This window comes from Sturnus vulgaris, chromosome 7, assembly GCF_052056855.1.
Source record: "Sturnus vulgaris isolate bStuVul1 chromosome 7, bStuVul1.hap1, whole genome shotgun sequence".
Classification (NCBI taxonomy): Eukaryota; Metazoa; Chordata; class Aves; order Passeriformes; family Sturnidae; genus Sturnus; species Sturnus vulgaris.
The window spans coordinates 30848508-30863407 of record NC_142249.1 but is presented as its reverse complement, the minus strand read 5'-3'; the positions used below and the strand labels follow the sequence as shown (position 1 = coordinate 30863407).

Below are 14900 nucleotides of genomic sequence, written 5' to 3'. Positions count from 1 at the left end.
TAAAAAATTAAATGCTCCAATAATTCTAAATTGTGTTTGTTCAGTGTTACTGGAGCCTGGCAATTCCTTCAGTTTGGGATTTTTGTTTTGTTTGCAGTGGGTGGAGGAAGAAATGCTTTCTATTAGTGCTTCAAGTTGGAAGCTGGTCAAACAGCATCACAGCAGTGATTCAGCAGCCTCTGAGCCTATTCACAGTGTGTCATAAAATGAGATTAGGAAAACAACAATGCTTGGAGAAGAAAGAACCCACACAAAGAATCACAGCAGGAGAACAATACCAGAAAGAACAGAGGAGAATAATCCTCATTTGGCTTCTGAGAAGCAGACTGGATGACCTAATAGGTGGCTTTCAATGCTCTTCATTCCCCGTGGAGTTGCAGGGTTCAGCTGCCCGGATCCAGCCACCACAACTAAATAAATGTCTCTGCATGGTGTGGTGGTGCAAAACCAGCACACATGGACTGAACCACCCCAAATGTTCCTGCATGCACATCTGCAGCCTCTTCACATTTATCTGATGAGACCATGGTCCCCCTCTGGCACAACCCCAGATTCTCCTTCACAGCAAGCAGGAGCTTATGCAGAACTAGTGGCGAAATTCCATGCCCCTTTAGGACAGGAAGCAGAGGGATCAATCTTAGGCTGTAAGTTAGAAACCAAAAAGCTGTGTTTTCTTAGTGTTACTCAAGAAGATACACACACACTGGTAGCACATCAGAGGAGCTGAGGTGTCAAAATAAGTGTATTTCCTCGCACTGTCCTGAACAGGAATTAAACATGTATTTTGTGATCTCCTGAATCCAAGTATCAGCAACCACCTATGGCCAATGCCAAAACGGAAGAGGAAAGCATAATTTAAAATCTATTCTCTATGAACCTGAAGATCCTATTGACAGCCTTGTTTTAAATTAGGCCATACCTGTTAGAGCTGTGGCCTTGCAGTGACAGAGGAAGGCAGGGACTCTCTCAGGAGTTTTACTAGATCAGCAGTGGTTGAATTACTCCTATGCAGAACATGAAATCACAGCTTCACGCAATTGAGGAAAATCAGACAATTATATCACAATTCCAATAAAATTGCTATATCCAAAGTTTGGTAGAGACAGAAAAACAAGGAGGAAAAAGAAAAATCTCATATGCCACAGTCTCCTCTTGTAGACTGAAAAAATGATAAAGTGCATCCTTGTAAATAACTCACTGCAGGATGCCTGGAATTTTATAGAAACTACTGCAACTTGTCTCCCAGTGGGGAGTAACTGAGGCATGAGATAAGAAATCAGCCATATCCTAACTTGCAGTGACAGGTGCTGTAAAAGGAAATGCCCAATAAAGGCTTAATGTATAGGAAGATGGCAAATAACTGTCTGAAATTCTGAAATAAGAAAGCATAAACCAATTCTCTAATCATGTCTAATCAAAGAAAACCATCAGTTGCTAAAAACTTCTAGGCAAAAAAAATGGGTATCAGAGAGGTGGTAGCATGCCTGTCTTCGTCAGCAGTGTTTTGGGAATATTTTAGTCTGCAGAATTTAATCCCTGTTATTACTTCTGAGCCTGAAGGTGAAAATCATAAATCAGAACCATTCATAACATGCAATAATGGGATGAAATACTCATAAGGAGAGTTACATGATGAAATCCTTTGGGGCTGTGTGTAACCCTTACAGTCCTTGATTTCAGCATTAAAAATCCTTCTGTCTCTAACATCTATTCTTCCCTAATTTCTATACTAGCTTTTCTTCTTTCTTCTCTCATAACATTTCCAGATTTTTGTGTCATATGGCATTTCTTCCACCCTTCCTCCCTGCTGCCCTAAATATATGTTTAAGGCAAAATCATAGGAAAGCATTCCATACTTTAAAAGATGGGCAGGTTTTAAATTACACTGCAATTACTAATAAGGGCTTTTAATACCTGAGGAGCTTTCCCAGGGAGTTTTGCTCTGATTTCAGGACTCCCATTGTTTTTACAGAGGGTTATTTGGTCCCATTTGTAAGGTGGCTACATTTTGAGTAATAAAGACTGCAATGCTCTAAAATAAAGTAACACTGTCCCCACCCTTCTTTTATCCTCTCATAACTGAGTTTAAAAAAAAATAAAAATCCCAACCCATGATGTGTTAGAGCTTTGTTTTCTGAGTAACAAGACCAATCATGTTTCCTCTGCTTGAGGTCTCTCTCTTCTCTTCCTTTTCTTCTAGGTCTTCTGGATCCACACTGACATAGAAATATCCCATGATGGAGAAAATAATGCACACAGCAAAGAGGAGAACAGTGAACAAGACAAATTCAGCCCACTAGGAAAGAAAAAAGAACAGCAGGTCAGGAGACCCCAGACTCTCAGTCCGGAGGATATCTCTGCACTTTCAAGTGCTTTTTACAGAGCTGGGTGAAAATTATTTTTAAGTTTCCAAAATGGCTCACAAGATAGAAACTTTCTCATCCTGTTCTCTGTAAATGCTTGTACACATAATGTAATTACAAATATGTGATACCTCTTGAAACAAAACAGATTGAATTGGTTTCATTAAATCTTTTCTTACAAATCTGATTGGAACATATCTACCTGGACTTTTTGCCTACAAGATTCTTTTGGGAGAGGCAGATTCATGCTGGCAGAAAAAAAAGCCCCAGTTCACACCTTCATGGCATCAACCCAGAAGTTTCACAGCCTGAATTAAATTTCCTCTGCACCATGACCTCCCCTTGTAAGCCTGACATTTCAGGGATGCCACAGACAGCTGTCCTGGCAGGATTCCCCAAGAGACCCTTGAGGAAGAGCTGACTGCCCACTGGTCTCTTTGCTTCTGTGGGGCTGCCACTGTGTCCAGCTCCAGACACAGCCAGCTTGCCTAGAGCTGAGCTCCAGCAGTGTTAGCAGTGCAGGTCAGTCACCTGTGCCACTGGGAGGGTCAGGGAGAGCCAGTGCTCCCCAGGGGAACACCACTGAGGGCCCCACAGAGCAGGGGCTGGGGGACAGCTCAGAGTGGGCTGCTGTCACTCCAGGTGCAGGGCAGAGAAGCTGTGCACCAGGACATGGCCAGCCAGAAGCACCAGAAGCCTGTTGTAAAGCACGACCTCTGTTTTAAGAGCCAAACCATACCTGTGCCATTGGTGCAGCCTCGGCAACAATGAGCACAAAGGTATTCCCCACAGCCACCGTGAGCAGCCAGCCTGCCTGCAGCACCGACTTCATGCTGGCTGGAGACTGAAAAGAGGAGAAGGGCCTGATCAGTGGGAATCGTGCTGTGCCCTTTGGCCCTGCTTCACCCTCTGGAGTCCTGCCCAGGGTAGGTGTCACTGGGCTCAGCCTAGGAGGAGATGGTGGAATTTCCTCTGTGTGGAGTGGTTAATCTGTGGTTAATCTCAACAGCTGCATACAAGGAGCTTTCAGCATATGGACAGGAGGACACATCAAGAAGCAGGAGATGCCGTTGTTGCAGAGCTGAATCTGGGTCATCCCCAACCTGCATCATCTGAAAAGGTACCATCAGGACGTCCAAGGAGCCACACAAGCCCTGCAGCTTGGAGTCTGGTGCCATGTGGCTGTACACCTTTGGAAAAGAGACTGGATCTTGATGTTAAATTTCCTGCTGAGGACAAATTTTTCACATCCCATTACAGATCATCCCACTGTATTAATCATCCTCATTAATAAACATCTGCACCTTACTCCAGGGATAAATTTGAGCAGCTTCAGTAGCTGTGCAACCACGTAATGTCTCAGTCCTCTCTTCTCATCAACCTCCCCAGACAACAATCAAATCATGCCTTGCACGTTCATTACCCCTTGCTCCTTTGTTACAACCTTGAATATTTAGACCCCTTCAGTCTCTCAATTTAAAGAAGATGCCAAGCCCCTCATGCCACCCTGTAGCCCTTGAGATACCTTTGCCTTTATATCACTGAAAAATACATAGCACAAAATACTTCACTAGGAGAAAACTCTGATATTAAAATATTCAGAGTTTTCCCATTAACTACCCAGTTCTGTTCCGTGTTCTCAGGTTTATCAGAAAAGGATATTTCCAAGTATCACTGAGAACAGGTATCTTCAGAATATGAATTAATTTAGCTTGAGGGCACCCACCAAGCTGTGTTATAACCCCACTTTCAGCTAAAGGATAGATAACATTGTTAGTAAGTGTCATGTCAAAGGAGGTACAAGTCAATGACAGATGCAGAAATACATCTTGAAGTCTAATTGTAAGGCCCTTATCTTTAAGTGGAGTACCTGAGAATAGGAGAAGGCCAGACCCGTAATGGAGAACATCACCTCCCCAGCAGATATCAATAAATATTGTGGTAACTGCCAGGCCATATGGACGTTGTTGGCTTTGATGTCTTCTGACTTCCACATCTCAACAGCACCTCCAGAAATCTACCAGGAAAATAAAGCACACTGATCAGCTGCTGAAAGATCAGATCTTTCTTAGCCTGGACAATAACAGCAAATTTACCAAAATAAAGTTTTAAGCAAAGGTGGAGAAAAAGCTCTGCCTTTTAAGCAAAGAATGGCTCTCATCCCTGCTATTTACAAGCCTGTTGGGAATAGAGTGACTCCTGCTGCACGGGACAGAGAGAGAAGGATGGAAGCATTCCAGCTCATTCAGGTACCACAAGAATTCCCTGAATTATTGCAAACCAACAAATTGTGTTCTGTAGTGGGGCTGGGAAGAGCCTGTGAGGTTCCAGTGCAGATTTTTTGACCTGCTGCTGTCCCCAAGGTCAAAAAACAATGAGAGGGTAAATGCTCATTACATCCATGTGGTCACTGCTCCCATTTTATCAGCACTGTACAATTTCCCTATGACACCATTGACACCCAGACAAATTCAGCTCAGGAATGCCAAGAGTAGAAAAGACTGCTCCATATTAGATCTATTCAGATAGTTATGGTAGCTGCATTCCTAATTATTTTTGTTTGTTTTCCCAGGTGTAATCAATAGTGCCTGCAATGCACAGAGGCTTAGAGGCTGAGAGAGATTTGACTAGAAGCCAGTAAAACACTAGATTGAAATGACTTCAGGCAGAAAGCCCTGTGTTTAAGGAAAGTACTAGGGAAAATACAAGGGATGTTTACGAGATGTTCTTAATCACCAATCATTGCCAGGGAGGCAAATCAAGAGACTGTATTTCAGCAGGCTAAAAGGGGTGAGAGGAGAGCTGTTCATTGCTCTTTAGCCCATAAAGAAATGTCACAAGCACCATGCTGTAACTGCACACTGAGGAAGGCTGGGTAGAAGGCAGCATCCCCATGATTTAAGTTTCACAGTTCAGCTACATTATCAGACTAATATATTGTATTCTTGGTTCCTCTATATGGCACTCCTGGCAGAGGAGCAGGGCTCAGTACAAATCACTGCAATAATTAAAAGTGATCTTGGCCTCAAGCAAACTAACTCTCTACAGAAGGCAGAAACCAGAGAGAGATGGAAAAACAGAGGGTGAAAAGTATTAAAGTACTAGCACAGGGTTCAGAAGGGCTGAGGCACAGAGCCACCCTGAGCAGCCAGGGCTATAGCAGGGACTTATGCAGATGGGACCACAAACTGGAATCTTTGGCACAGTGACATGGGACACATCTACCTCAGCTGGCCCTGTTACCAGAGGCTCTGGGGCAATTTTCTTAGTGTTATATTTTTAATGCAACTTCTCTATCTGGTTTCTCATCTGGTGAAAGAGGCTTGCAGCCATGGAAGAGGGATCTGGCCAACATCACTTCAAGTGTGTGTGTTTTATGTACATAAATCTCTGTGCTCACAGATGGCAGCATCTGCTTGTTCCCTCCAGGGCTGTACATCCCACTCCAGCTACTGGAATTGGAAAAAAAAAATGCCAGGTGCTTCACAGCTATATTTTTCCCCCAACGTATTTGGACTCTGCAGACATGAACAGCTCCCATTAATTGCCCAACAGGGAGATGCTGCTGCCAGGGAGTAGCTGACAACACTTTGCTCTGCTCATCACAATACAGCAGCCAAAGTCTCAGAGGGCAGCTTAGCAGTGTGTCCTGTCAGACCCGGTTTGTCTGTGTGCCTTTGTGGTGGAAAGGTTAAAATGGGAACTAAGCTGATCACGTTCATCTCCGTGGCTCCAGCCAGTTGGACCAGGGTTGAAGCAGTGTGTCTGAGAGGTTGGCAAGCAGGGAAAGGAATCCACTCTCTCAGTGGTGCTCAGACTCCATCAGGATTAGGTTGTTCAGAAAACCATGCCTTGACTTTACACTAGGCTCCAAATTAGCTGTACAGACAGTGAGAGGCAGAAACAGATGTACAACCTCACTAACCTCCTCCCTCAAGACTTTGTCCCTCTTCCCCCTATGCATAATCTACAAAATCTTGGAAGATCAGTCTTTAGTTCAGTAAGCTAAATGTGAGGATAGAGCACACTGTTTCTGCATTTTTTCGGGTGTGAGGCACCACCAGGTACAGTATTTTAAAGACCACAAGCAGAGGCAGCTCTTGGCAGATGGTAATAGCTCTTTGCAGTGCTCTGGGTCAATGTTACCTGCTCAGGGACGGCATGAGACCAGCACAAACCACAGCTTACATGATTTTCTACAGAGGATTTCTATCAAGGAAAGTATTTTACTTCTTTTTAACACATGCATCTGATATGATCACTGTGTAAGGTGGAACAAATACACACCCTGCTTATGTAGGTACCAAAACTTTTTACTACCCCTTTCATAATGGACTGCCTTCAGATAGCTACTGCCTTGGGATCAGAGAATAGACAAAGCAAGTGAGAGTCAACAACACAGGAACAAAAGCTCTACCAGAGAATAGAACAGGAGTGTGTTACCATCACAGGAACACTTACATTAGTTATCACAACGGTGTATGAGGCACCAAAGTCAAGCAGCCCCAGCTCCAGGGGGAACTCTCCTGTTTCAGTTATGCATTTTCCATTGTTATATCTAGATAAAGGATGAAGGACAGTATTTCCCAGTTAGTTTCACGAACAAAGAACACAGAGCAGAGCTATCAAACATGCTCCTGAAATGGATGTAAAGATGCAGTAGTGTTTACATCAGACAGTCACTGGAGTTCTTGCTATCTTATCCTTCCAGAAGCACTTAGACACTGACTGGAACTCACCTAGTGACCCGAGCCACTGCTAACATTTTTTATGGTTTCTGCTTCTTCTTAATGCTGATATAATTTCCCACCCCTCAGGTTTATTTTCCTCCCAAATTTTGCTGCATTTCTTCAGTCAAGTAGAAAAGTAGCCAACAGGAACTCAGAGATCTGGACCCAGAAGTAACTTTGTTTCCTTTCAATAGAGCAAATTAGCCTTCATATTTGTTCTTCTGATTTTGGATGTGTGAGATGGCACAGAGGCTCAGCATCATTGCCACAATGGCTGCTGCATCCTACTAAATTGCAGCAATAAATATTTTGGATGGAGCTGATGCAGAGAAAAGCCATGAAGCTTGTTTTGAAACATTGGAAATGCCAGAAATATCCTACAAGAGCCAACTCCAGTGCTGCCAAACCAAGGCCATATGGAGCCCCTGTCTAACAAGCCCAGCCTGCAAAGCCATGTAATGCTACTTGATATTACCAACCCATATACTAACACCCTGTAGCATGGAATATGAACTGGCCTTTCTCTGAGAGCACCCTAACACCAGGAGCTTGGGCCTGAGAGAATAACAAAGCAGACACTAAATGTCAGAGGAGCCTTTACCATGTCCCACCTTGCTCCACTGACAGATGCACAGGAATGGCCAGTCTCTTCCCTCCATGCCCCCACATAATGTGAATAAAAACTTCTACACACACACAAGTGGCCTGGAGCACCTGCTCTGCACTCAGTTGATAATTCTGTTTTTAAAAACATCTGCCCCCACATCCACATGCCAAGACAATAGCAATGCAGGTTTTGCTATTAGGCTCAGAAAAGTCTCTTTGTTCCCAAGGAAATGCCTCAACAAGGACCTGCAGCTCAGGAAGGCAGACTTACATGTCCCTCTCCAGCAGTGAGTACTCAGAAGCACTGTAATTTTTCTGAACAGCCATGAACCTTTTGCTATCAATGGTGAGGTTGACATCTTGGCCCAAACCATTAATGAATCTGCAAAAAAACCCATATTTCATTGACTTGTCAGACAGGGAAGGAGAAGTATAATAGCAGGCACTTTAGGAGTTTGCATAGTCTCCCAAAGCATTCTGTAATTCTATATGGTTATGAGAGTCTCTTCTGCAAGTTACCAAATTATTTGTCTAATTCATTACCTAGTTTTTCAGTATGAGATTAGTTTCTCTGTTGCATAATTTTATCCTCTTACTCTCTTTTCTCTGAAAAGTGACTTTCACTTTTTGTGGTCTAGAACCTCCAGGCAATTCAGTCTCAGAGACCAACCAAGATTTCAGCAAATTCTGAGGAGGCCACGAAGATGATCAGAGTGCTGAGGCACCTCTCCTATGAAGACAGGGTAGGAGAGGTGGGGCTGTTCAGCCTGGAGAAAGCTCCAGGGAGACCTTAGAACACCTTCCAATACCTGAAGAGGTCCTACAAGAGACCTGGAGAGGGATTTCTTCCAAGGGTATGGAGTAATAGGACAAAGAGGGGATGGCTTTAAACTGAAAGAGGGTAGGGATAAATTATGTTAGATTTTTGGAAGAATCTCTTCATTATGAAGGTGATGAGACACTGGAACAGGCTGCCCAACAAAGTTATGGATGTCTCATCCCTAGAAATGTTCAAGGCCAGGCTGGATGGGGCTTAGAGCAACCTGATCTAGTGGGAGGTGTCCCTGTCCATGGCAGGGGTGTTGGTACAAGGGTACAAGGTGCCTTCCAACCCAGACCATTCTATGACACTGTGGTCACTGTTCCATGGCTGTGTGAGGGGACAGTCTCAGCCTACCACAGCTCTGAAGTTGTGCACCCTGGTGAGCAGATGCAGCATGCTAGCACAGAGTTTCCTCCAGTGGCAAGGAGTTTTCTAGCATAATAAAATATCTTCATCAATACTAAAATATATATGGGAACAGTTTGTTTGGTGTTTTATCATAGACAAAAGACAATTTCCTTCTGGAAATTTGAAAATTGTTAGTAAAACCAAACACTTTTAATTTGATCTATGTTTTAAGATATTTTGGTTTTCAGTTCTTTAAATGGGGATGAAATCCCCGAAGTTAGTAAAGTGCTTAACAAAAATAAATTTTTAGTGCAAAAATAATTTCTTCCTTGTGAAACTTTGTCTTTGTCTTTAAAAATTGTTAAAGGGAAAGGCTGGGGATTTTGTCAAAAATCTCCACACGAAAATATAAAAAAATTCTGACTGAATCAAGTCTTCAAAGTGTTTAGCCAGTCAAAACTTTAATTGTTTTTAAGGTTTGTTTTGTTTGGTTGTTTTTTGGTTTTGTTTTTGTGGTGGATTCATTTTGTTGTTTTGTTTGGGTTTTTTATTTCACCTTGCTAAAATCATCTAGAAAGTTCAGCTAGAATCCTGGATTTTTTTGTTGGTTGGTTGGCTTTTGTTTTGTATTTGATTGTGGGGGGGATTTTTGTGTTTTGCTTTTTGGGTTTGGTTTTTCTTTTTTTGGGTTTTTTGGCAAGTTCGCATCTTCTGCACCACAGCAGCCAGCACAAACCAGCACAGGAATGTTCACTGGCTAAATGGAATAGCTCAAATCAGGAAGAGTGAACTAAGCAGAACTCAATGCCCAGCTGAATTGTTTATGAGGATGTAAAATTGTGGCTGTATCCAATTTAGTAGACACTTGTGCATGAGTTTGGGTGAACATCATGAGTTGGCCAATTTGCAAAGGACAGCAACAGCTCCTATCCAAATTGCTGCTTCCCTTTCATCAGTGAGATGAATTTGCCACTTTTCCAAGGAAGGAGCTCTTTTATGTTGCCATCTCAGCCCAGACTATCCTAGGCAGTGAGCAGCAATAGTTCTCAGCTCTGCATGGCATGTGTGGGAGGTGACACTCTGTCAAGCCTCCACAGCTGACACCCAAATGAGAAGTGTGGACTAGATTCCAACCCGAGAACATCTGGGCTATGTTACATACAGATGCATTAGACAAAAGCACTTTCCCTCACCCAACCACAGCCAAACCCTCAAAAAAAGCCATTCCTACCTAACAGCTGCCAAACCATTTTCTGGCTTTGCTTCCAAGTCTGTAATCTAAAGAGGGGAAGAAAAAAAAACATCAAACATATTTATTAATGCTGCCTTACAATGTGTGGCAGACAATAGTGGTGTCTGTAGAGTTACACATGTGCTGCAAAGCCTGTGGAAATCAACTGGACTCTCACATAAGCTTTACATCAGGCCACAGTTGGGGAGCCCTGGTACAACGAAGCCAATGGCAAAATTTCATCTCCTCCAAGGGCTTAAGATGAGATCATACCTTTTCTCTTCATCTTTTCTGTAACGAAGGCTGCTGAGTTTCAGCCAATCACCCTTCTATTGAGGGATGTAACACCCTCCAAAAAAAGTATTTTTCTTGATCTTAAGATAGCAAGAGAGCATTATCCACATTAGCATCTTTCAGTGACTAGTTACAATTAAACTTGAGTGCCTTACTCCTACAAAATCTGCAAATGCCTAACTTTGAGACTCCGATTCTTGTCATATTCATAAACTTCACAGAAGTCTAAAGCTGAGAGGAACTGCTAGGTTACAATACTGATCATCGTGCATCACTCAAGCTTTTCCTGATCCTTGATACTCAAGAGATTAAACTGTTGTAATGTGCAGGCAGAGAGCAGGAGAAACCAAGATCACCGAGCTGGTTTGTGCGCACAGATCCTGCAGACAGATCCCTGAAATGGCCATCTGATGGCACACTGGGGAGTGAGTCTCTCTCCAGGAGACCAGAGCTAGAGCAGCAGCTGGATAGCTAATCAACATTCATTTGGAGAAACCTAATTGGTGTACAACGCTGAACAAACACTGTTAAGACACAGCCCTGCCCTGGAGGTTATATGTCACAAAAAAAGAACACAAAGAAAAGCTCTTGGCTGGTAGAAATCCAGAGCTGTGCCACGTCCACTGAAGATGGCAGGGCAATTTCAATTTGCACTGCCCACAGATGGAACCTAGGCAAGCCAAAAGGGACTTTCAGAAACTGGCTCTCTCTCAAAATTTTCTGGCCCTTTCTCCACACTTTCTTTTCCTGATGCAAAACCCTGAGTTTCTGAGACCAAGGACCCAGAATTTCAGTAGATCTATTAGTGTCTATTGTATTTCAGAGTAACAGGCTACCCACAAATAACATATGCCCTAAATAATAAATAGCCACAGTGAGTAATAAATGTCAGAGCAATAAATAATAAACGGCATCATTTTTTCCATGGGAAGCGCATGGGGATGAATGCTTTAGTTCGTTGCAGACAGACCAGCCAAATTATTATGCGTTTCACTGATGATCCCCAGAGTTCTCAAATTCATTTCCTGCCTACTCAACAGCCCACAGAGGAGAAGAAACCAATTTCAGATAGGATCCTTCCAGGAAAGCACTCCCACCTGAGTGAGTGGGCCAAACCCAGCAGTGAGGGAAGTTACTAGAGGGTGAGCCCTGTAACACAGCATTGATGCTGGCATTGCTTTCCTTGTGTTGCAACGCTGGAAAAGTATCATTTACCACGCTGTCTTCCACATCTCCCTTATCTAGAGCTGTGAATGACAGGTCAATAGCATCACCCAACAGCACAGCTGTTTCCCAGCACATGAGAGCCTGCCTGTGCCAGGGTGGGCATTAATTTAAGCACAGTCTAGACAGCTAGGGCAGCATAGATGTACTGGAGCTCTGAGACTGCTATGCTCCAAGCCTGTTGCAGGCTTTTGCTTCATAAGGATTGTATGAAAATCACAACTATCCATTTCTTTCAGGGTCACAGGGAAACTTAACTTCATGTGATACTGAGCCCCAGAGTCCAAACAATAAAGCTTGATCATCAGCAAAAAACCTTGATGCTATGACAAAATAAATTCTTTAAATTCATTTTAAAAAACAGTTAGATGGTTTCTACTAAATAATATTGAATGTGTGGCTACTCTGCAAGGTAGAAGGCTCAGGAACTGCAATGAGAATGGGTATTTTAGCATGAGGACAGATTCTGATGACATTTACACACCTGCCACAATGGGCAGTAACACCATGAATTTCAAGAGAGCTTCTTAGGATGCAGCTACACATAAAAGATATCAGAATCTGCCCTACACATCCCATATGCCCTGATTGTTGCAGAAATACACAAAAGTCCAAATACAGCCAGCTCTACTGCAGAGCCTGAAATGAGCTTAATAATTTATTCTGTTCAGCAAAACAAATGGGCCTTCTGTGCTTTTTCACTAAACACTTGCAATAACTAATCCCAGAATCATTCCTCTGATGCTTTTATTCCATGGCCAGCCCTAGAGCCTCTTTAACATCTTTGCTTTATAGAACCATGTTTGGGGGGAAACCTCTGGCTCTGTTTCCCCAGCTTTCTCCTGCTCTGCTGCCTAGCAGGCATGAGTCTGCTCTCCCACTGCAGCATTCAGTGGATTAAAGTGTGCCCAGAAACTCTCAGATGCCACAACGCCTCTATTAATCAACCAGCAGAAATGTGTACAGATCCAGTGCCTCTAGCTAAGAAGTGAGGTTTAGAGCATCTGAGAGCAATCAGACAGACATTGCAACTGAGCAAATGAATTAATGAGCCCATTACCCCATTGTAGCATCACAGCCATTGAATTAATACTGTATTTACACTTCACTCCCACACTCACTAAGCGGCTTGATAGGTTTCCTTCTGCCTCAAAAACAATTAAGCTGTATACTGATTTTTCCTTCACGGTGTAGTTAAAAGCAAGAGTCAATCCTTGATGTTGCAGGGCGAAGTGAAGGCTCTGTTGCTCTCCATTCAATATTAATTTTGAGTACTCAGCTGGGTTCTGTGGAAGAAAATAAACTTGGTTACATTTTTTTCAGATAAGAAAGGATCTGTCTTTTCCCACCAAGTGCAACACTATCCCCTCTTTAAGGGAGGCTGTAATCCTGTTATCCTTTATTCCTAATTACAGGTGAATGTAATTCACCTGTAATGTATCCTTTGCCAGGGAAATTCTTCTCCAAATGTTCAATTTCTGTTTCATGTAACAGAGATATTATGCTTCATTTGTTAAGCTATTCCCATGCACTTCTAAGGCGATGGAGCAGAACAAGCTTTTGCATCTGTGGGCTTTATTAGAAAATGCTTGAACAAAAGCCCATCCTTTCTTCAATGACTGTAAGTCAGGCCTTTCAGTCCCAAATATATGCTTACCTGAAAAGACTCCACAGGCTGCTGAAATAGGTCCTTGTCTTGGATTGTCACTTGAACAGGGTTCTTTGCCAAATTCAGGACCCGAATTAAACTTTCTTTTGGGGCAAGTCGAGGCATATCGGTTTCCTAATTAAAGTAAAAGGCTTTAAGTGCCATCTGTATGCTTTATTAGCACTTTAATATCTCTTCATTTTTAGCCATAATAATCTTCCTCTCTGTAATGACACTTTTCCATCTCTTCCTCAACAGAAGTTGCACTCAGAGAAAACTGAACATAAATCTTTTTTAGGGAGGTTTCCTCATAGTAGCTCAATGGCCAACCCATCATTCCTCCCAAAAATTGCTCTTCACACCACTAAGAGTACAGACTACACACCTACTGAGGAGGTAGAACAATGTCACAGCTTTCATTATACAGCTCCCTCGTGCCTGGATTTAACCAACTGCCACATCAGACTGGAAAAATTTGTGCTTAGCTTTCAAAAGCAGTGACCAGAATAATTATTTCCCACTGCAGTCAGTGATTGGGAAAAGAATCAGTAGTTTGAAAATCCCAGTCCAGCTTTCATGTCTGTAATCAGTGCTTTTGCATTGCTGGACGCCTTGCTATCTATACAGCCGACTGTATAGATATTATTCCTTGCTTTCTGAGAGAGGAAAGCTGATGCCTCCAGCACTGAGGTATCTCCTTCTGTCAGGAACAATTTCCTAGAAAGAGTACATCAATCAGTGTCAACCTTGTACTACCTGCAGAGCTAATTTTTTTTTAACTTTTCTTTTTTTCTCATTTTATTTTCAAATAGCTGCCAGCAATACTGCAGAGCTATTTATTTTTCTTCTATCTTATCTGATAATTTGGGTATTGCAAGCAGCACATTTTGAACCTAACTTGGTGGAGAGACACACTACCACAGAAGACAGAATGAGCTGAACTTCCCTGTATCCATATGCTGCTCTGGAACAACAGGCCTGCTAATATTATCCAGCAAATTCCATTACTGTAGCTTTTCAGTTATGCTACCCACCGTCAAGTGAAGGTGGACCATCTTATCCTCCTTTGTGCTAGATCTTCAAATGGCCTTTAGGGTAAAATTTTTATGCACAGGCAGGGGGAACCTCTAACTCTGCCCAGAGGAGTCACCCAAAGCCAGAGCAAACTTTGGTGCTTGGCCAGAGATTCTGGTGGTAATGAGAGCATTTCTTTGCTCACATAAAGAGATCAGAAAAAAGACCTGAACCCACACAGTCTCATTTCAGTGGGAGGCTCATTAGGGGATTCACCTGAGGAACCAGCAGATGTTAATCCAGGGCTGTGAGCCAGCCACTCTAACAGAATGTTTTAAGTATACATAGAAGCTTTAAAAATTAATCCTATAGTAACTTTTGTGAGACAAAGGTCAGCCAAAGTCTACACAATGCTGGTCATGAGCCAGAAACAAACAGTACAAATCTGCAGGAGCTAACATGGAATTTATAAGAGATGTGCTGCCATCCTCTCTGGGGATGCCTGGCAATGTCTGATGCCTGTGACAGCTTTCATCTGCCTCCCCAGAGAAACAATTTGGCTTGTAAAAAAAAAGCCATCCCCACCCTAAAGCAGAAAAGTCATTAAATTAAAATTTTT

At 42.7% G+C, this 14900-nt stretch overlaps 1 protein-coding gene across 19 annotated transcripts in view; it reads right to left on the bottom strand.

Moving 5' to 3' along the window:
- Nucleotides 1-724: 724 nt before the first annotated feature.
- The window catches only part of SLC15A2 (solute carrier family 15 member 2), a 52155-nt gene continuing 37979 nt past the window's right edge, over nt 725-14900 (bottom strand). For 13 of the 19 annotated variants that reach the window (XM_014871759.2, XM_088168278.1, XM_088168270.1 and 10 more), the window contains 8 exons: nt 13277-13402; nt 12741-12905; nt 10102-10148; nt 7971-8081; nt 6825-6921; nt 4234-4380; nt 3103-3207; nt 725-2296 (listed from right to left, as the gene is read on the bottom strand). In XM_014871759.2, the coding sequence (XP_014727245.2) occupies nt 2120-2296; nt 3103-3207; nt 4234-4380; nt 6825-6921; nt 7971-8081; nt 10102-10148; nt 12741-12905; nt 13277-13402 (975 nt within the window). In that variant the 3' untranslated portion in view covers nt 725-2119. Of the gene's footprint in view, nt 2297-3102; nt 3593-4233; nt 4381-6824; nt 6922-7970; nt 8082-10101; nt 10149-12740; nt 12906-13276; nt 13403-14900 lie in introns of those variants that run through there. The other 6 variants (XR_015804908.1, XR_015804909.1, XM_088168268.1 and 3 more) reach the window with 6 other exon arrangements.